The sequence below is a fragment of the Salminus brasiliensis genome, chromosome 9 (genome assembly GCF_030463535.1).
Source record: "Salminus brasiliensis chromosome 9, fSalBra1.hap2, whole genome shotgun sequence".
NCBI classification, from domain to species: Eukaryota; Metazoa; Chordata; class Actinopteri; order Characiformes; family Bryconidae; genus Salminus; species Salminus brasiliensis.
The window spans coordinates 35981497-36004233 of record NC_132886.1 but is presented as its reverse complement, the minus strand read 5'-3'; the positions used below and the strand labels follow the sequence as shown (position 1 = coordinate 36004233).

Sequence of the window (22737 nt, the reverse complement as noted above, 5' to 3'; positions counted from 1 at the left end):
AAAGGCAAATTCATAAATAAAGGTTTGGTCTTTTTCAAACAGTTTGATTATCTATATTTCACTGTGGCATAAACAGCTTTACTGCAGAATAAACAGTGAGCACTGTCTATTAGGGCTAGATTAAAATTATGAAGTATTTCAGCCTTAAATTGGCAACTTCTGAACTATGATTTCTCTTATAGGGAAAATGGGCCAGAACGATGCTACTGCACTATGCAACTTTGGTGGAGCTGCGCGAGACCTCTCGCCAGAACTGGGTAATGCTTAACCGAACATGTAACACACCAACAACCACTGGTCCCCAGCTAGCAAGAAGAAGAAGGTATTTAGCTAGCTTGGTATTTCCAGTATAGACACCAGAGCCGGCCCAAGGCATACTCGAATTACACGGCCTGGAGTCCACCAGGGGGCCTCCAGGAGCAGAAAGATATGATAAGAAATATATATTTTATATATTAAATAATAAAAAATGGAATGGTATTACACAGGTAAAAGTGATTTTTATATACATTTATTTTCATAGTTGGCACACCGATACTAGGTTAATCAAATCCTGCTGCCACAGTTGGGCAAATGCAGATAAGCACCGCTTGGGTGGTCGATAAAGGACTGGGCGCTTCAGCGTATTGCTCAATATATCTTTCCCTAAGGAATGATGAAGCATCTGGTGCTCAGGTGGTGGTATGAGGTGCCCCAAATGAAAAAAAAATCTGCTTAAGGCCCCATAAAGGCTTGGGCCAGCCCTGAGAGACACCCTGGCAGAGGCGTTGTCGGAGGAAGCAAGGAAGAGGAAAAGGAGCGAGGGGCCGGTGCTGAGTCGGATCTTGCAGCTCAAAGGTGGCGCAAATGCGAAGCCAATTAATGGATCCCTATGTCCCCATTAGGCCCTCCCACTGATATGTGTTATTGCCCCAGGTATGGAAAGCTAACTGTGCTTAGGTCAGCCCAATTTGAATGCGTTCCATGCCTACATGCATTCCAGGCCTAAAGCCACCAGCCACCAACCACCAACAGGGCTCAGAACTGTTTGGCTCTGCAGGGGAAAAGAGGCCAATGATATATCCAGAACTCTTAATCTGACATGTTAGGACTTCAGTCAAGCTTCACAAAAGGGCCTGAGGATTCCCCCTAAGGCTGCCGATGCTTTCACACAAACGCATACACACAAGGTTCAGTCTCACCATTGTCTGAGACGTCTAGGGTGCTGATGCAGGACACTTGAGGGAACAGGTCCTGTATCACTGCTGCTCCTGCTGACCTAAGCTGAGGGAGAGAAGGAGAGAGACAGAAGGAGAATGCAACAAAGGTATGCTTTTCCTCATTGATGGAGATAAATAGCTGTTACGCCAGCAGACGAATGCTAGTCCCTGCAGCTTTAGCTCATCTAGATTTAATTAGCTGCTCACAAAAAGAGCTGGCCAGCACTAAAAAGGGGCTGAAAAGTCGCTCTCGATTTCAAGGCGAGTGCGCTTCATCCCGAAACATGAATGGATCTATAAAGACTCAACAGGCGACTTGAAAGGCTGAAAGGGAAGTGAAGAATGAGAGAGGAAATGTCAGAACTGATAAAAAATAAAAAAAAAAAGACACCAGCAAACCACCATGTGGAGATAAGCGTGCGTTGAGCGGTTCCACAAGGCCTTGAAACCTTCCGGCTCTTTATCTGTGTGATTCAATTTGCATTTAAGAGTCATTCTATCATCAGAAACAGTACGGCAGCCTTCCAGAGTAAAGACACCAAAGATGCACAGATGCCACTTCAATTCTCAATCAAGTCACCTTCACAAATTCAAGTGGTGGGACCAAATACAGATGCAACCGGTACAGAAACATGTAAAGAAACGGCATCAGTGTAAAGAGATATTAACATCGTTCTGAGAATTTATGCTTCCTTGCAACTGCTTGGGTAAATACTGTACACATGTACAATATACAGAGATATATAAAATATATAAAGTATGTGGACACCTGACCATTACATCTAGAGGAAGAAAGGAAAGAAGAATCAGTCAATCACCATTTGTGTTGCACACATAGGAATCTGACCGTTGCTTTCATCCATCCATACAGTGAACACACACATACACACACACACACACTAGGGGAACCGCAGCACTGCGGTTATATGATGGCTACTGCGGTGTTGAGCTCATTATTGTCATAACGGCAGTTATTATGTATTTATAAAACTGATAGTTTGTTCATACATTTCCATTGTTCCAGAGTTTAGTAGAGTGACTGATTCTAGGCCTGTGTTCAGCTGTTCACCCATGAAAATCTATTTCATGAAGATCTGGCTACACAGTTCTTGTGCTGATGTTGCTTGCAGTGGTAGTTTGGAACTTCAGCAATGGTCTACCCCTTCGCAGTGGATCAGCTTTTGCTTTCATCACAATGACACTTACAGTTGATCGGGGCAGATCTAGCAGGACTGAAATATTACACAGTTACTCGCACTGTCAAGGTAGCATTCCTTGACAGTGCCGCAGTTAAAGTCACTAAGCTCCTCTGTACAACCTATTTTACTAGCGAGTGCCTCTGGAGATTCAGTGACTATGTGTTCGATCTAATACACCTGTTAGCAAAAGGTGTGGCACATAAATGTGGAGACGTGGTGCACCTATGCATATGTATGGGTGATTACTTAAGTTCATTCCTATGCATAATTAGTTACATTTTGAGTCACGGCTAGACTGTGGCTTATCACTGCATTTCCTCGGGTGTTCTGCTCTCATTGTGCCAAAACTGAATTAACTTGGCCCATTTACAGTCCTGCAGTCTGTGTTAATGCCTGAATTGTTAAGATGGCCATTTTATGTATGCCCAACCTAGTGTGTTCTATATTTAAACTCTGCAACTGAGCAAGTAAGCAATGACATGAGCTTATGTATAGAAAAGGTCTAGGCATGGTTCAATATTTGTACAGGTTGTGCACATAAATTGCATTTTATTCATGGTTATTACAACTACACCCAAGTAGCCAAACAGGTTCTATACCGTAATAAAAAACATTTTCACTATAATATTAATGAAACCCTTTATTTTTGTACTATATTGTACTACTTTATGTAAAACCATCTACAATAGGTTTTTCTTGTATTTGAGGACAAAAGGACAAGGAGCGATATAAGTATTAAAATTGTTCTTTGAATTTCCATAGCTCTGCAGTAAATATATGACACTGAATATGAATTTTAAAATATTTTTAAAGCTTATTTTACAGACTAGGCCACTTTTACCATAAGTAACTGTATAATATTTCAGCCCTGCTAGATTTGCCCCGATCAACTGTAAGTGAATTGTTATGCAACAACATCTCTGCTGAAATGTCTTAATATGTCTTGCTCTTGCTCTACTTAAATTAACGTGGCCCATTTACAGTCCTGGGGAGGACTGCAGTCAAGAGTTAATAACTGCCCAACCTAGTTTGCTCCATGTTTAAACTCTGCAATGGTGCAAGTAAGTAAATACAGTAGACCCACAACTCTAGAGTCTGCTAAATCCCCCCAAAGGTCTGCTGCAGTCGGAGCTGCCTTTCTAGTAATCCTATAAGCACTTTTGTTGGTCTTCTAGACCTCAACGTAACCGCTACCGTTTTTGTTAACTGCCTTTTTGTAATTACATTTTGAACTGAGGAGACTGAGGCTACCTAAAAAAAGACTTACTCATTTTAAAAGTGCTAGGCAGCTGCTTAGAGGAGCCCATGGCTGCTGATTGTTGGCAACTGGAGGTTTAGCCCTCTAGTTATGTTGAGGGGCAAACGGATACGTTTCACAGTTTAAAATACAGGTAAAATGAGGAAAATAAAATTAGAAAAATAAAATAAAATTAGTGTAATAAATGTGTAAATGGAACATTATTCATTATTAATGTGTTTAAATTATGTATGTTTATATATTACACACACACACATGTTCCAGTCAATTGAACCCTGTAGTGACAATAGAGGCTTCAAGGGGCCAAAGAAATTGTGTTTTTGAACTTTTTTGTATACCATGATCTGTATGGGGTGAAATATTTGATTACACTAATCTAAAGATATTTACATTTATATTAATCAAGCTAAAGATGTTTATGGAAAAAATATCATATATATACACACACACATACACACACATATATATATTATTTTTATTTTATTTGTTTTTTTTTCAACTGTATTTATTTATTTTTAACAACATAGTTAAACATGGTTCAATTTGACCTGGGGACATATTGCTATTCCTTACAACTGAACATAACAGGGGGGTTTAAAGAGTCAGAGTATTTATATGGCTTTAAAAATTGCATCATCAGGCCTTTCCTAAAGATCTAGATCCAGCCCTAACATGAGCAAAAATAATAATGCCTTGTTGTCTCTGAACTCCTCAGGCCTTAAATGACTCGATAGTCAGGTCAAGAATGGGATTCAACTAAACATCAGCAAATTCTGGAAGCAAGTGTGTGACACAGTGAGGCAAGAGCCACAAGCCAGAAGCCAGAAAGAGGCTGTGAATCCAAAACGTACCTCAAAATCCGCCACTCTGTAAAAACTAATTTATTTTCTCAGTCAGACTGTGCAATCCCATTGCTTTTATCCAATGACAATTATTCAAGCTCAGTAATGTTACGTTTGAATCATGAAAATTGTCTGAGTTGTCTTTAGTTATGTAGAGTCTCATTTACTTGAGTTCTGCTCTGTGGTTTCTTTCCGTAATTATGTGCATCCGTGGACTTCACACACTAAAAATATCCAGTAATGACTGTGCTAAATAATTAGGCACCATTAATTTCTCTGCTTTATTGTTAATACTTTCTGAATCTCTGAATATGCCCATTACAACTACATCCTAAGCCAAATGGGTTCTATATAGTACTGATAACCATTGTTTCTTGACACTATTATAATAGTGGAGCCCCTTTTTGGTGCTATATGGTTCCATTTTATATGCAACCATCTACAAGAAGTTTTTTTCAGTATTGTTTATGGTTCTACTTTATGCAGAACCATTGACTTTACTTAAGAATGTTGAAAGAACCCTTTTTTTGTTAAAGAGGGTAGAGCCCCTTTTGAATAGTGAACAGTGAACATAAATGTACTGCATTTTAGGGCTTATTTTGCACAGTAATGGACAGATGGCTCCACTATGACAAGAGGCAGGACTCCAGTGGTTTCATGAACTTTGGACATTCTGTTCTAGACTTTTAGGGCTACAGGCTGAGCTAGCAAACTCAAAAATTAAGCATGCTTATTGTGAGAATAACAAAGGCACGGCAAACGTTGTTTAAATAACAACAGTGCTTGCGAATAAGTCTATGGCGATGGGCGTATTGGTCTTGAAATGTGATGGTGTGTTCAGGTTCCTTTTTTTTGGCATATTGCTATCTTGGCTAGGGAAAACACAGGAGCGCCACTGACTGAATACAACCCAGGCAGATGTCAACAGTGAGACGTCCATTGGTATCTTGGCAGTGAATTGTCAACACAGGCACGTGTCTCCCTGCTTCTTACGCACACATGGACACACAGCAGAGCATAAAGCCATAGCGTGTGCCAGTTGGCATCTATGCAAACGTTTACACCAACAATAAACAGAATACATCATAAAATAACATTATTCTAGAGGACCCCTATTGAAATAGCAGTCTGCAAAACTCTTAAAGGAGATGGCAAGTGACACGCTAATCTGTTTGTAGCACGTCACGCCCAAAACACACCCATGATTAGTTAAGAGACTTAGTACATGCCTTTTCTGTGTAATTTTCCAGTCGTTAAGATAGCAAAGACACACCCTAAATCAAGCTGTGCGGTGCACAGTTGACAGCTTGCCTAAAGGTCACTAACATTAGTTTATGTTCGTTTTAAAATGAGTTAAAATTTGTAAACATCCTCAGTGTAGGCTAGAAAAAGTAAGTAAATGACCTGTAGACCCCTGTGGGAGAGACTTAAGGCATCAGGATTTAATTAAACATTACTTTATATATCAAATTAAACACATAGATATAAATGTACTAAATTGCCATTTGTCATTTATTTATTTGCACATTTAGTGCAGTCTCACATCAAAAAATTAAAGAGAAAGGATCCGATCCAGCTAATTTTGTAAATATCAGGACCAATATCCAATCCTACTTGGTTACTCAAGAATAACCTTAGCTAGTTTGAATAGACAAAAAATTCAAAGATACAACCCTTGGTTAATGAAAGAAAAACCCACAATGGTCAAAGACATAACTTGAATGTGACAAAAGTAATAATAAACAAAAATGCTATGAAAATTAACCAATGAAAGTCAGACATTGCTTTTCAACCATACTTTAACCAAATTAATAAAATAAATAAACTCATGAAACAGGCCTGGACAGAAACCAGGCCCTTAACTTAATATTTTGTTGCACAACCTTTTGAGGCAATCACTGCAATCAAACGATTCCTGTAACTGTCAATGAGACTTCTGCACCTCCCAGCAGGTATTTTGGACCACTCCTCATGAGCAAACTGCTCCAGTTGTCTCAGGATTGAAGGGTGCCTTTTCCAGACAACATGTTTCAGCTCCTTCCAAAGATGCTCAATAGGATCAGGGCTCATAGAAGGCCACTTCAGAATGGTCCATTGTTTTCCTCTTAGCTATTCTTGGGTGGTTTTAGCTATGTTTTTTGGGTCATTATCCTGTTGCAAGACCCATGACCTGCGACTGACACCAAGCTTTCTGACACTGGGCAGCACATTTCTTTCTAGAGTCCCTTAATAGTCTTGAGATTTCATTGTACCCTGCACAGATTCAAGACACCCTGTACCAGATGCAGCAAAGCAGCCCCAGAACATAACAGAGCCTCCTCCATGTTTTCACAGTAGGGACAGTGTTCTTTTCTTGACATGCTTCATTTTTCTGTCTGTGATTATTATTATTTATTATTACTTTTGTCAGATTTAAGTTATTACTGTGACCATTGTGGGTTTTTCTTTCATTAACCAAGGGGTACCAACAATTGTGTCCACATGTGTACCTCTAGGCTTAGATACTACTAAACACAAGTCAATATAGAGAGCATAATACTTTACATTTCGCCCAAGTACTTTCGGAAGAGGTGAGTCTTCAGTCTGTGTTTGAAGACAGCGAGCAACTCTGCTGTTCGGACACCCAGGGGAAGTTTGTTCCACCACTTCGGTGCCAGGACAGAAAAATGTTTTTTTCATCCAGGCATGGTTCACATTAACCAATCTTTCTTGAGAACAGATTTGTCAGTAACCAGTCTTTGTGTGCCTTTATTTTATAGAAACAAAATACTTGTGAAACCCACACTTCCAATCTGATCTCCTTAACCAAACAGAGTTTGCCAATTAGCTCTTGGAGAAGTCATTAACACAGAGGTTCACTTACTTTTTCTAGCCTGCATTCTGGATGTTCACTCAATGTGCTCAATAAAAGACATGAACAGCTGACCTGTTTGTGTGTTATTGGTTTAGGTAGATTGTGTCTGTCTATAATTGGGACTGTTGAAAAGGATCAGATCACATTTTGTTGGTAATTAATGCAGAAATCCAGGTAATACTCAATATTTTTTGCAATTGTACAATTCTCGTGCTGTCAGAATTAGGTTTGCCATGTTTTGGATATTGAACAATACTTCTTCCTGCAACTGTATGTTGCAAGACAAATTTTATTTAAAGATAAAATTTAAAAACAGACAAAAAAACAAAAGCTAAGTAACAAAACAAACTAACCAGCTAAAAATGCAAAAAAATCCTTTGTGTATTGGAGTAATGCCAAATAATTTATCTTAACTAGACTCATTATACATCAAACAGTGAGTGTTAAAAGACTGCATTGTCTGTCTAAGGCAAGATTAGCTAAAATGTATTCTAGTGATTATTTATCCAGCCAATCTGACCCATATGCTCTTGTCTTGCCCTGCTTTAGCCACCTATTGGCTTTCGATTTTTCACTTCTTATCAGAGTCTCTTAATATGGATCTTCAGCTGAATCGATTAGCCACCGTATTTTGCATATCTGATAGTGAACGTCCCAGAACCATCATTGCCTTTACAACCCTTCTTGCTCACAGAAGAATTGTATTACATTGTATTACATTACATTGTATTACATACATTATTACAAAACACCCACCAAAAACATCTGTGTGGCTTAGCGATCTGATGCAATTTATACAGTTGGAAAAATCATATTCACTTAGGGGATCCAGGAACAAATTCTTAACTATTTGGGGACCAATTTTGACCTATATAGATAACATTAACTCTATAACTGACATTAAATTGTCTACTAACAGAGATGGGCCTTTCTTCCTCTTATTTTATTTTATTTATTTATCATTATTATTTTTATTTTATTTATTTGTTTATTTATTTTATTTCTCTCCATGCCATATTTGAGTACTTAAATTTAAAACCTTTGGACGTTGGGGTGGGGAGGAGGTCTGTCAAGGAGTACTTTGTAGTAATGGGAAAAGGGGATCACAATCATTGTAAAAAATGGAAAAATCCAATTGGGACTTTCTTTTTTATTTTTTACTGTTTTACATTTGCACAAAATGATTGCATTCAATTGCATTCATGAGTTTAACAAATGAATAAACCATACTTAAAAAATGCAGCATTACTATTGTTTTACAGTTCAGGAACAGCATCATGAAAACCAAGCTGAAGCTTTAGAAATGGTTCTCATGGTTACTTGTCATGAACTTGAACACTGAAAACCTGTGGGCAGATCTTAAACGCACTCAGCAGAAATGCAGACCAAAAATATCACAAAGCTTGAAGCGTTCTGCAGCAAAGTGTAGAGGAAAGTCCTAAAAACAAACCAGAAATACTCGGAAGCTCTACTCTCCAGACATACAGTTCTAGGAATAAGTCCAAAAAGACTGAAAAAGTTAATGAAGGTAAAGAGCAGGTACTTTAGGTCTTTAAATACTGTTAATACAACAGGGTGTTCAACATAAGGGCTTTATACTGTATTTAACAGAGTGGATATTGGTTAGATTTGTTGAGATTGGGCATTGGTTAGATGTGTTGAAATTGGGCATTAATTAGATTTATTTAGAGTGGACATTGGTTAGATTAGTTGGGAATGGGCATTTGGTTAGATTTGTTGAGATTGGGCATTGGTTGGATTCATTCAGAGTGGGCATTTGATGGATTTGTTGAGATTGGGCATTGGTTAGATGTGTTGAAAACGGGCATTAATTAGATTTATTTAGAGTGGACACTGGTTAGATTTGTTAAGATTGGGCATTGGATAGATTTGTTGAAATTGGGCATTAGTTAGATTTATTCAGAGTGGACATTGGTTAGATATGTTGAGATTGGGCATTGATTAGATTTGTTGAAATTGGGCATTTGGTTAGATTTGTTGAGATTGGGCATTGGTTAGATTTGTTGAGATTGGGCATTTGGTTAGATTTGTTGAGATTGGGCATTGGTTAGATTTGTTGAAATTGGGCATTAGTTAGATTTATTCAGAGTGAACATTGGTTAGATTTGTTGAGATTGGGCACTTCGTTAGATTTGTTGAGATTGGGCATTAGTTAAATTTGTTAAAATTGGGCATTAGTTAGATTTATTCAGAGTGGACATTGGTTAGAATCATTCAGAGTGGGCATTGGTTAGATTTATTCAGAGTTTGAATATTCAATAGTTGAATATTGAAAGTTCAGTTTGTGGAAAAATTTCAAACCCCGCCAAATATTTTTGTAAACCACCTTGACATTTTATTTACGCCTCCAAAATGTCTATAAACCACCCCACTAGCAAAAGCTGGCAAAATGGTAAAATGCCACGGGGACTTATGGAGTTATTGGTACTAAAGAGAAGCACATCACCTCCAAACTCTGCAAATTATGGGAATATGTGTTGCTACATGAACCATGTCTTGTGAACGCAGCTTTTCCTGTGCCAGTGTCAGCAGAAGACAAAGTGATTGCCGAGGGGAGTAAACGGGGATCTGTACAAGACTATAAGCTAATGCCAGCCAATGCTGGCTTCTGCAATATCTACTCTCCATTGCCCACTCCCTCAAAAACAAACTGGACTACCTCAGCTGAACCAAAGTGCCACTAAACACAGCCAGCGAGAACGAACAGCAAGCTATCCGGCTACAATCTCTTCAATTTCTTAACAGCACATTGTGCTGAGAGGACAGCAACACTATCCAATAAGACACTGGAATAATTACAGAGTTAAAACTATGCTACAATATGTGAGATTCTTACTAAGCCAACACAACAGGGTGGTAAATAGGTTAATACAATCTTGGTGGACAAAACAATAGACACAAAAATGCTCTTACTGTACAAAGTGTACAAAATAACTGAATTTCTGTACCTGTTTTAATGGTGGAGGACAATCAAACAAAGTGAAAGCTTAATTTTGTATACCTGCCAGGAAGAATGATTGTGAAAGGCCTTAAACTCTGTGCCAGAACAGAGATAAATACTGAGTTAAGAGATTTGATCAGGGAGAAGAAGCTCCCTTGACTCCCTTTGATTCTTTTTCAAAATATCCCTGAAGTAATCCTGAATTTGAGGAGCTGTTCCTTTGATTTTTCCTGTGAGAGCAGCATGTTTATTTGTTTACCCTCATCCTCCTAAATGAAATTCACTGAATGTAACTGCAGTAACAATCAGTTTTTTCTTAAGACATTGCTATAAGGTGTTTGTTCCCAGGCGCATAAACTTATGTTGGATATTTAGTTTGATTGATGTAAAAAACATGAATCTGAATCTGGCTGTTCAGACATCAGGTGGATTTATTCAGAGTGGTAATTGATTATACTTACCCAGAGTGGACATTGGTTAGAATTACCCAGAGTGGGCAGTGGTGATATTTATTCAGAGTGGGCACTGGTTAGATTTACCCATAGTGGGCACTGGTTGGATTTACCCAGAGTGGACACTGGTTGGATTTACCTATAGTGGCCATTGGTTGGGTTTACCCAAAGTGGCCATTGGTCGGATTTACCCAAAGTGGACACTGGTTGGATTTACCTAGAGTGGCCATTGGTTGGATTTACCCAAAGTGGCCATTGGTTGGATTTACCCAAAGTGGCCATTGGTCGGATTTACCAAAGTGGCCATTGGTCGGATTTACCCAAAGTGGACACTGGTTGGATTTACCTAGAGTGGCCATTGGTTGGATTTTCCCAGATTGGCCAATTGTTAGATTTATTCAATTTATTGGTTGGATTTGTTGAGATTGGGCATTAGTCAGATTTGTTAAGATTGGGCATTAGTTAGATTCATTAGTAGGTGTTAATTGGTGGGATTTATTTAGAGTGAACATTGGTTGGATATGTTGAGATTGGGCATTAGTCAGATTTATTGAGATTGGGCATCAGTTAGTCATTCAGACTGTTGAATTTATTCAGCTCAGGTTGTGTTTTAGAATTATTTACAGTGGGCATTGGTCTGAAATTATAACAGTGGTTGGATTTATTGACTGGACATTGATTGAATTTATTCAGCTCAGGCATTGGTCAAATTTATTCAGAGTGGGCACTGTTTGGTTTTATTTAGAATGAGCATTGTTTGGATCTATTTAGAGTGGGCATGAATGCCAAGTAACTCTGGACCTAGTCATTTGGAAAATTGAAAACACCAGCAGACAACAACAGACCACTGGAACCACACTCTAAAATGACAGTCCATATCACAGCTAAAGTGACACTGTACATTTGAAATGACTAAAGGACTTTTTGGATCTTGATGTAATCTCATTTGGACTCAGCCTTGACCTGGTCTCACTCATCTGGACTCAGCCTTGACTTGGTCTCACTCATTTGGATTCAGCATTGAATTGGTCTCACTCATTTAGACTCTGCCCTGACTTGGTCTCCCTCATTTGGACTTAGCCTTGACCTGGTCTCACTCATCTGGACTCTGCATTGAATTGGTCTCACTTGTTTGGATTCGGCATTGACTTGGTCTCACTAATTTAGACTTTGCCTTGACCTGGTCTCACTCATCTGGACTCAGCCTTGACTTGGTCTCACTCATGTGGATTCGGCATTGACTTGGTCTCACTCATCTGGAATCTGCCTTGACTTGGTCTCCCTCATTTGGACTTAGCCTTGACCTGGTCTCACTCATCTGGACTCTGCATTGACTTGGTCTCACTCATTTGGATTCGGCATTGACTTGGTCTCACTCATTTGAACTCTGCATTGACTTGATCTCACTCATTTGGACTCTGTCTTGGCTTGGTCTCACTCATTGGAACTCTGGCTTGACTTGGTCTCACTCATTTGGATCCGGCCTTGACTTGGTCTCACTCATTTGGACTCAGCCCTGACTTGGCTCACACATTTGAATTCAGATCCTCTGCCCAATTTGAATTAGCAATTACCCAACCCATACATACTCTCCCCAATTACATGCACTGGGAGGGTGAAGTTTAATACACATGCCTCCTCTGACACGTTTGCAACTCTTTTTCCTAGCGCCAGTGTAAAACTAAATAAGCCCACTTTGGCTTAATTAGCCAGTGGGCTAGAGAACTAAGCTGTTGGTTGGTGTTTTTTTTAAACCCACAGTAATTGAAACTATCGGAAACAAATAAAAAATGCCTTGCAAGGTTTCTTAAACCAATTCAAAACTTGATATTCCCATTATTAATCAGGTGAATCAACCTCTGTGGAACAGAAGTTCATTAAACACTTGTGCTGCAATTCATCAATGCAGGGACCCTCTTCAAATACCACTGAACTACAATAATTATACTACACCTCACTGGCTGAGACAGAAAGTCAATTTCTCTTCCCCACACAGAAACAAAATGCCAGCCAACGTTATTTTCCGTTTTTCAAAAAACTGCTGTGTAGACACCTGATCTTAATGCATTTTGATGAGATAAGAGCAAGATGTTTTAAGGAACACAATGACAAGCCACTGTGCAGTACTGACAAATGAAAACGGCTTGCTTGGCAATCTCTTACTGTACGTTATCTGAAGACCAGATTCATAAAACTCCACACCTCGCAAAATGTGCACAGTACTCAGGTCCTGTTCGTGGTGTTTTTGTGTGTCCTCGGTAAAAGTCCACAAAAATCTGCATATTTATAAAGTCGTGCATATTAACTACCATTACTTGGCCTGTTTGAGTGCCAATATGAACCCAAAAATCTCAGAGTCTGAGTCTAGCAGAAGAAATATTAACAAAAAAACATGCAAACCCAATTTTGCTGGACTGCCATTGGCTGCATAGATTAGATAATGTATATGTACTATTTAATGTAGCCCTGCCTCAGGACTCAAGCCTTGCCTGCGGAGCTGTAAGATGTATCCCCCAAATTTACTAGATTGTAGATGTGAAGGACCAAGGACCTCATGAACCTGGCTTGAGACTAATGCTGCTGTTGGCTAGGCCAGCACCCAGTGTGGTAGCAATGATAAAGCTGTGACAGCGATGAAAATAGCGCAGTAGCGATGTGGGGCGAGGCCGTTGGCCAGAATGCTAGCGATGCTAACGCCGCTATGGCAACGCCAATGACGCAGTAGCAATGGTAACTCTGCGGTACTGATGCTGAGCGAGGCTGCCGGCTGGCTCGGTAGCGCTAGGGATGCTAATAATGACATAGCAATTCTAACACTACGGTAACGATGCTAATGCTGCCAATGTTAAATCAACATGCTCTGGCTACAGATGTTGACACATTAATGCCAAAGTAGAGCTGTAGAGGCAATATGACGATATTTTATCGCATCATGATATATTTTGTTATCGTGATAATATGCTTTTCTAGGCATATCGAGGATACTCTTAGTGCTTAATAAACACTGATCAGCTGCAGTTTTCGAAATTAGACTGGTTTAATTAGATGAAAAGCAGCAGATGTTGAATAAAATTACTGTGTTCAGTACAGGAGAGTCTCTGAATAGTAGTTAATAAGAACCTGTCGCTACTGATGTATTTAGTCTGTGATTACAATTTATCGTGATAAAAATTGTGCATCGCGAAATAAGTCTTAAAATATCGTAATCTAGTATTTTTTACCATATCGCCCAGCCATATCGCCCAGCCAAAGTATGCCTTCGCACCACTTCTCTTTACAATAGTATTTCATGCAAGGAGACGCAACCTCAGCTTACCTAAGATTACTTATCTTCTCAGCAGCACAGATACCTGTTCACTTTGTAGCAAAATTGAGTCCTTAGGCTCAAAACGCCTTTTCTAGGATAACAAGAGGCCATTCTTGCACATGTGTGTTTTAACAAAGTCCATCAGTCAGTCAGTGACAGGATGGTAGGAGGCCTTGACCTTGGCAAAAATTAAACATTTATTTTTTAGGTTTTTTGTTGATTTCATTTCAGAAAACCCTTAAAAACATTTATTTGGCAGCCATGCTTATATATCATGAATAAAAAGCTGATAGGAAAGAAAATGACAATCCGAGGTGAGGCTTTAAGAGTTTCATTCCATAAGAAAATACTGAGGCAAGGCAATGCAGATGAAATACGGCGCAGTCAAGTTCGGAAAACAATACAAGTTTATGTTTTGCTTGTTATTTGGGCACGGCAAATGGCAAAGCACTTACAGATAACTATTGTTTCATTTTGGCAGCAGCCTTCCAATTACACACCAACAAAAGATGATGGCTTGTGATTTTCAGAAGATGCAATTTCTTCTAACTCCAGATAATGGCTTTCTACTGTATTGTCCAACACCTATTTATGTGCAGTGCATTAGGATTGACAGGCATCATAGGTGTTTTAATTCCTGAATGGAACAGAGCAACACACACACACAAACACATAGATAAAAACCAAAGACAGTGGGGTACCTCGCAACCACTGACGTCCAGGTGCAGGTCAGCAATGTGAGGGTTGGAGGACAGTCCAAGAAAGAGAGCCCTGAGAAATCAGTGGAAAGACGGATGAGAAGACATTAGTCATTAGTAAAGAATCCCCCCCCCCACACCTCTCCAAGCGTTTCGAAATCCCTCTTAAGTTCCCGTGTTGTCTCTCTCAGGACTGTCACGGCTGATCTCCATTAAAAATCAAATCAGGCGGCTTCCTTTCAGGCAGTGTGAAAGTGTTACACAGGTCTTAAGGGATTAGAGGGAAAGGAGCTTAGAGATTATCGAGTGTTCTCTGAAGGAACGGCAGCGTGGAAGTCAGAGGACTGAAATCCGAGTGGTGTTCAGCTGGGCGTGACCGGCGGGTGCGCGCTAGACAGACACTTTGACCCCCATGACACCTTTCACAAAGCCTTCTTTCCGACGTGCCAAGTGCCTCCGTGCAAAAGCTATTCCAGTGACCCACTTCCACTGTCAGTTAAAAGAATCCTGCCGTCAAAAACAGTGAGCTTATTCAAGTGCAATAAATATGAGGAACCACCAGCATGATTGGGTTACCCAATGCTAATGTTGCTGTTGAAAATATGGGCACAGCTTAGCGCTAACAGATAAAGCCTTAATGTGGCACTGAGGACCATAAGGTCAAGCAAAATTTTAATGAAGAAGGCTAATGGCACTAACGGAGTGAGAAAATATGTAGAACACCTACCAGGAGTAAGTTACGTAATGCTAATATTGATCATTTCTCCTTCGGATTAGCAAGGTTAGCATTTTTGGCTAGTTCAGGTAGGCATCTACTATTTAAATTTAGGCTCAGCTTAGCATTATTCAGTTAATGCTAACAGTTATAGTCTAAATGTGGCACTGAGGACCATAATATCAAGCTAAATTTCAGTGAAGAAGGCTAGCGTCGCTAACTGGTTAAAAAATGATGGGCTACACACACCATAAGTAAGTTTGTTCATGCTAATTTGGGCCTCACACTTAAAAGCATTTTAGCATGAAGTATTCTCTTATGTCTAGGATACAGACAGGCATTAAATGTGGTTCTGAGGGCAAAGAGTTTAAGCCAATTTTAAATAAAACTGCTAGTAGAGCTAAGCTAATTACATTATTAATAGCAATTTTGATCCCTCAAATAGAGACCTGCTACTAAAATATGGACACAGCTTAGCATTATCCAGTTAATGCTAACAGATACAACCTAAATGTGGCACTGAGGGCCAAAAGACCAAGCACAATTTTAGCTAAGAAGGATAGCGTGACTAGATATGAGTGCCAAAATATGTTTTTATGGTTTTATGGTGCAGACAGACATTAAATATGGTTCTGAGGGCCAACAGATGAAGCCAATTTTAGCCAATAATGCTAGTGGAGCTAAGCTAATTACATTATTTATGGCAATGTTGACATCTTACTTATTAGCAAGGTTAGCATAATTGGTAAAAGTATTATTTTATTTCTCTCAGGCCTAGCTCAGGTAGAGGCCTGCCACTAAAATATGGGCATAGCTTAGCATTATTCAGTTAATGCTAATAACAGATACAACCTAAATGTCGCACTGAGGACCAATTGTAGCTAAGAAGGCTAGCGTGACTAAATATGAGTGCCAAAATATGTTGTTACGGTTTTATGGTGCAGACAGACATTAAATGTGGTTCTGAGGGCCAAGAGATGAAGCCAATTTTAGCCAAAAATGCTAACAGATACAAACTAAATGTCGCACTGAGGACCAAAAGACCACAATTTTAGCTAAGAAGGCTAGCGTGACTAGATAGGAGTGCCATGATTCAGTTAATGACTTTGGCCACATCTTCTTTTGTATTCCATATTATCAAAGTTAGCATTTTAGTATTACATATTCTGGTACTAAGGACCAAGAGATGCACCAAGAATGGCTAACTGAGGGCAAAATTAAGTAAAACGCCTAATAAACGCCTATAAGTAACTTAATGCTAATTTGATCTTGTATTATTAGAGGAAGTCTAAGATGCATTAAGGTATTAAATGTGGTTCTGAGCGCCAATGGATTAATCCAATTTTTAGTAAAAAAAACACTAGTGGGGCTAATTTAATTACATTATTAATGGCATTAATATCATCAAGATCATTATTCTTATTCAGGATAATTACATTATCAATTACATTATTAATCTTGACCTTATTAGCTTGGTTAATGTTTTTGCTAAAGGCATTTCCTAATGTCAGCCATGCCTAGATCATGACTCTGACCTCCTGTTGGCTCTTATTCCTTATTAGCAAGGTTAGTGCAAAGATGTGTAGCGCCTACCATGAGTAAGCTACCTTCCTCATTTTGAGAAGATTAGCATTACCTAGACTAGAGATCATGCTACATTTGAGATAAAACTGCTAGTGTGGCTAAATCTGGGGAAGCAGCAGCATAATTACGTTACCCCCTCCTTATTAGCAAGGTTAGCATTGTTGGTAAAATCATTCCCTTATGCCTGTCATGCCTGGCTGAAGTTTATAAAATGCTAGCAAAACATTGGAGATCACCTAGCATTACTCAGTTGCATCTTGCTAACTCTGACCACCTGTACGGTCTCGTTATCTATTACTAGGCAGTTTAAGTGGCATTGAGGGCCACAAGAGATTCAACTGAATTTTACTACAAATGCTAGTGAAGCTATCTGAATAGAAAAATGCAATGACCACCTAAGATAACTGACCCTCCATTTGTTAGCAAGGTTAGCATTTTTAGTAATAAGTACTCTCTTATGCCTGTTGTGCAGCAAGGCATTAAACATGGCACTGAGGAACAAGAGAGCAAGCCAAATTGTGGTTAAAAATGTTAGCATGGCTAACTGAGTGCAGAAATATATAGCGTCTACCATGAGTAAGTTGCTAATTTTGACCTCCTCCATATTGGGAAGGTCTTAGTGTTAAGTATTTTCTTATGTCTGTAATGCAGACAGATTGAATGTGGTACTAAGAATCTGCAGATCAAGCTAAATTTGAGTTAAACTGCTAGTCTTATTAGCGTGGTTAGCCTTTTTGGTAAAAGCATTTTGGTAAAAGCATTTGGCAAAACATTGGAGATCACCTAGCAATACTCTGACCACCTAATCAGTCTTAAAGTGGCACTGAGGGCAAAGAGATTTAGCTAAGTGTTAGTACAAATGCTAGTGAGGCTATCTATATGGACACATTCCAGGATCAGCTAAGATAAATGACCCTCCATGTGTTAGCAAGATTAGCATTTTTGTATTCCTTTATGTCTCTGGCTCAGCTATGCAAAAATATGGGAGTGGCTTAGCATGATACACAGCAGCGCCATGCCACGTCTGCCCTCCTGCTTGCTCTCGCTTTTTAGTAGCTCAGTTTTGGTTGAAGGATTCACTTCAACTCTGTGATGCATGACTTGGGAGTCGACACAGTCCGAGGCAGAGAGCTCATCGTAGCGCAAGCAGCGTTGACTCACCTGAGCACGTCCGGTGGCATCTTCATGGAGGACAAGTTGAGGTGGGTGAGGCTGAACGCTGAGCTGAAGAACTGACGGAAGGTGGGAAGAGTTTCTCTCACTTTCCTGATGGAGAGAGGCAGGGACAGAAGGAAGGGGAGAGAAAAGAGAGAGAGAGAGAGAGAGAGAGAGGGGGGAAGAGACAGCAGGAGAGGAAGAAAGTCAGCCAAGCCCTTTCATCCTTATCTAATAACTCTGATTAATGCTTTCTTCTGGGAGGCAGTGCAGTTCAAAGGCCTTTCATGTTACCTTGATGCTTCTGCAATAAACATATTCCATAATGTATGACCACTATAGCCAGATGAAAAACCGCAGCACTGGCCAGCGGATCTGAGCTCAAAAGACCATTCTCTGGCTTGTGAGGAAGAGGCATCTTTTTGGAGATTTACACTGTTCACACTAGCTTAAAGAAAAGTATCACTGCACTCAGTTGAGTGCAAAAAGATCAGCTATGTATCGTATCGGCCGATTTTCAGTCCAAATATCGACGATCGGCCCATATTTCTGTAATTAGCCATTTCTTATTTCTCTATCAGATTATATTATATTATATTATATAGGGATTACAGCAGCTCTCTGCAAGGCTTCTGGGTCACACTGAAGGCTGCAGTTCCTTCTTCAATCGCTAGAGGGAACTACGGAGCTTGCGTGAGGCTGTTGCCACGCAAACCAGGCCCTGTGACTGTGGTTTTCCTGTGCTAGTTCCTGCAGAAGGGGAGCTTAAACTCAGGGAAGTGAGCAAGTATCCATGCTAGATTAAAAGCTAACGCTAGCTGAGTGGCTTTTTCAAATTCTTCTCTCCAGCGTCCGCTCCCTTGAAAACAAACTGTACTGCCTCAGCTGAACCACAATGGAGCTGAACACACATTGGAAGGAAACGTTCCAGCCTAATTTTATAAGTGGTATGACTCGAGGAAGCCAAACTTTGTGAAGCGAGTGATGGCAAGGCTAAAAGCTAACCTGGCTACAGTCTCTTCAGCTTGCTAACAGCAATTGCGCTGAGAGGACACAATGAGAGGACAGCAACACTATCAGGTAAGACTTGAGAATAATTACAGTGTATTTATCAGTGTTAAAAACTATGCTTTGCTACATGTGATCTGTTGCACCTGATGCCTCCTGAGAGTTGCCCTACCAGCCACCTTATTGGTTTTGAGAACAACCCCTGACTGTGATTGGTCCTATTAGCCATCTTACTGGGTTTGAGAACTTCTTATGACTGCGAACGGTCCTACTAGCCACCTTATTGGTTTTAAAAAACTTCTCCTGACTGTGATTAGTCTTACTAGCAATCATACTGGTTTTTAGACCTCCCCCTGACTGTGATTGGTCGTACTGTGATGCAGGAGGAGGCATGTGTCGGCTTTCACCCTCTCAATGTCACTAGCAGGGTGGAGAATATGTACGACACGGGTAATTGGCGAACCAAATTTCGGGAGAAAACGAGTGCGTGCTAGAATCTAGTTTAGGGTGAGCTTATAAAGTCAAAGCACCCAGTGGTGAAAAATGTCATCTCAGATAATGGTTTAAATGGTTTAAACAGTTGGACAATAACAATAAGTCCAATCTTTCCATACTTGAAATGTACCTGCAATTGCTGAATGAGCCTTATACATCAAACAGTAGCTTAAATACGCTTAAATGCATCCTGTGGCACCTTTCAAATAAAGAACCACGCAGCACAAGGGTGCCCAAACTTTAGCACAGAGCTGTACATTATTGGATAGACAAAAGGGTAGAAACCGTGTTCATGTTAAGCCCCACCAGAACATGATAATTTCTTCATGCTTTACAAGACTTTGCACAAGTCCCACTTCGAATAGCATTCCAATAACAGCGCGCGACAGTGCTGGCGTGTACGACGCGACTGCGGCCTACATGTCAACGCTCCCCTTTATCATTCATGAGCCTTTTCCCTCTTATCGGCTGAAGCAGCTTCGCTGCACCGTACCTCATGACTCACGAACACATTATACACGCACGTTCGCGCGAAACCAGCTGACAACACGTGTGTATGCATGGCACTTTTAGCCTGTGCTTATATGCCTGGGGTTCTGCTTTTGCATTCGCGCGTGTGGGTGTTCGTGTGGGCAGATGTGAGATGGAGGAACGGGCCCTTGGTCGTCACAGATGGGGTACAGCGGGAGTTCAATATTAACGTACCCAATCATTTCCAAATTCATCCTCTTCCACCACCCCCCCCCCCTCGTGCTCCGCCCCCCTGCAAATTCAAAACCCATTAGCAGCAAAACGCTTTACAAATCGTGATTCAGGCGAAGAGAGAGTGCGAGAGAGCAAGAGAGAGCGAGAGAGAGAGAGAGGGATGGATCGACTGGGGAAATGAGCAGTAAGTCCTGCTAAAATGACTCTCATTTTTCATAGGATTTCTCGTAATGCAGTTACGGATGCTATTGCAGTTGTGGTTTCTGGAGGGAGCTTCATAGGGAGGGCAGATATACATCATTGTGCTTTTGCTCTGCTCCAGCCTGAAGCTCTCTCCGATGTGCGTACAAACGGCTCCCACTCACCAAAAACACAAACACACAACCAGACCATGGGCGTCTGATCGTGAAAGAAAGTGATGGAGGATTGTTTTTTTGGGCTGCTCCCAGGTGGCGCAGCCGCCTAACTGTTGACCCTATGATTGCCAGTGATGCCACAGCCATCCATGGCCGGGAGTCCCAGATAGGCTGCTGGTCTTTAAGCCAGGGTTACACTACGCGATTGTTATCCCGATTTTAGCCCGATTTATCAGTCTGTCTGAGTCTGGGCTGGTTGGTTGTCTGAAGATTTGTTTGTCAGTTGGAATCGACAGTTGGAGAGAGTGTCGAGTAGTGTGTTAGGTGAGCAGACTCAGTATATCAAACATGTTTGTGTCTGAGTGTAATTGAATAGTGTATACTGATCTCAATCGACTCAATCTGAACGGGTCCCATGAAGTGCAGATCCAAATGATGCAGCAGCTACATTCTGGTCCAGTACTGTCGCACCAAGCCAACATCTTATTTTTCACTACAGCTCTGCGTCCAGATGTTGCGGTTAAACTTTGGCAATTCCTGTGTGTCTGACGTTACAGTGTGTAATGACGTCGCCAACTAATCAACTATTAAATTTCATTTTAATAGTCGATTTTAGTTGACTAACTGGATTAGTCGTTGCACCCCTATCCTAAACAAACCTCCAAATCATTTTTGGACTACCACAGAAAGTGCAAGGTAAAGGATGTCATGGTTCTCACAGTCCCACAGTCTGTGCGTAGACCTTAAAAGAGCAGTACATGCAAGAAGGCCCAAGAATCTCACAGAATTAGAAGCCTGTTGCAAGGAAGAATGAGTGAAAATCCTCAAACAAGAACTGAATACTGTGGGTTAGGGTCCGGTGGAATAATAGTATTACAGAATACCACAGTATTTTAAAAAGTTGTCGTTATCTCAAAATTACGCAGTGTCAGATATCTGTTCTTGTCTGTCTAGTTCACGGCCAAATAATCTCATTCCCCCATGTGCATTTAAAAAAGGGGGGGGGGGCGCTGTGGGAGCTTATTGATTAGTTTTACTGAATTCAACCATCAGTGTTAATGAGAGTCACAGGCCAATCGTCATAATAAAGGCCGTCTATTAGCAGCTAATTACCACCCTTGTCACTGCTGGGACTGTGCCAACCAAAAGTGGGAAAAGTGAGCCGGAGCGGATTTACCAGCGCACAAAAGCCGCGACTAATCCCAGGTCAGCACCGTCACTCTTTGAAGCGCACCGGAATTAAGCTCACCTGTGAGAAAAGGAGTTCTTCGAGAGGTTCAAATAGGACAGGTCCGCACAGCATCCTCGGAGCAGAGCCCCAAACAACTGAAGGAAAAGAGAAGAGAACACAATCCCATCAAGGCTGGAACTGACAGGCCAGGAGCTTGGGTCAGTCAGCAATCAAGGCCGGCGTGATGCACCGGCCCACGCAGGTAGTTCAAGTGGATTCGAGACAATGAAACTTACTGAGTCCACTGCACAGTCGGTGCCTGACAGGTCCAAATGCACCAAGCAGTTGGGCTGAGCCAGGAACAGGTACAAGTTCTACAGATACAAGAGACAATTTACATAGTCAGGACATGCAAGTGTGTGTGTGTGTACAGGTGCAGTCCAATGAGTTACAACATAAATCTTTATTAAAAATCAACACTAGGTCAAAAATATACACACAGCTCAGCTAATGGGGGCTGAACCTGGACCAGACGCTTCAAGCTTCTGGCAGAATTTGACTGCATTTCTATGCATAATTGGACCTTCAGAGTTCAATTAAATGGGTTGGTTTCCTGGCATGGACCAAACTTATAAGCTCAGTCCACATATTTAAGGTCAGCCTTTCCAAAAGCTAACTAACGTCAGCCTACTTTATCCATTCCACAACCACCTCATAATGTGTTTGGGATCATTGACCTATTGGAGCACCCAAGTGTCAACTGAGATTGCGCCGCAG

At 40.6% G+C, this 22737-nt stretch overlaps 1 protein-coding gene across 2 annotated transcripts in view; it reads right to left on the bottom strand.

Annotated features, from left to right (window-relative positions):
• The window catches only part of carmil3 (capping protein regulator and myosin 1 linker 3), a 113127-nt gene that overhangs the window by 36432 nt on the left and 53958 nt on the right, over positions 1–22737 (bottom strand). For both annotated transcript variants that reach the window (XM_072688291.1, XM_072688290.1), the window contains exons 14-18: positions 22257–22334; positions 22039–22115; positions 18232–18336; positions 14775–14844; positions 1182–1263 (exon numbers count right to left, since the gene is read on the bottom strand). In XM_072688291.1, the coding sequence (XP_072544392.1) occupies positions 1182–1263; positions 14775–14844; positions 18232–18336; positions 22039–22115; positions 22257–22334 (412 nt within the window). The remainder of the gene's footprint in view (positions 1–1181; positions 1264–14774; positions 14845–18231; positions 18337–22038; positions 22116–22256; positions 22335–22737) is intronic.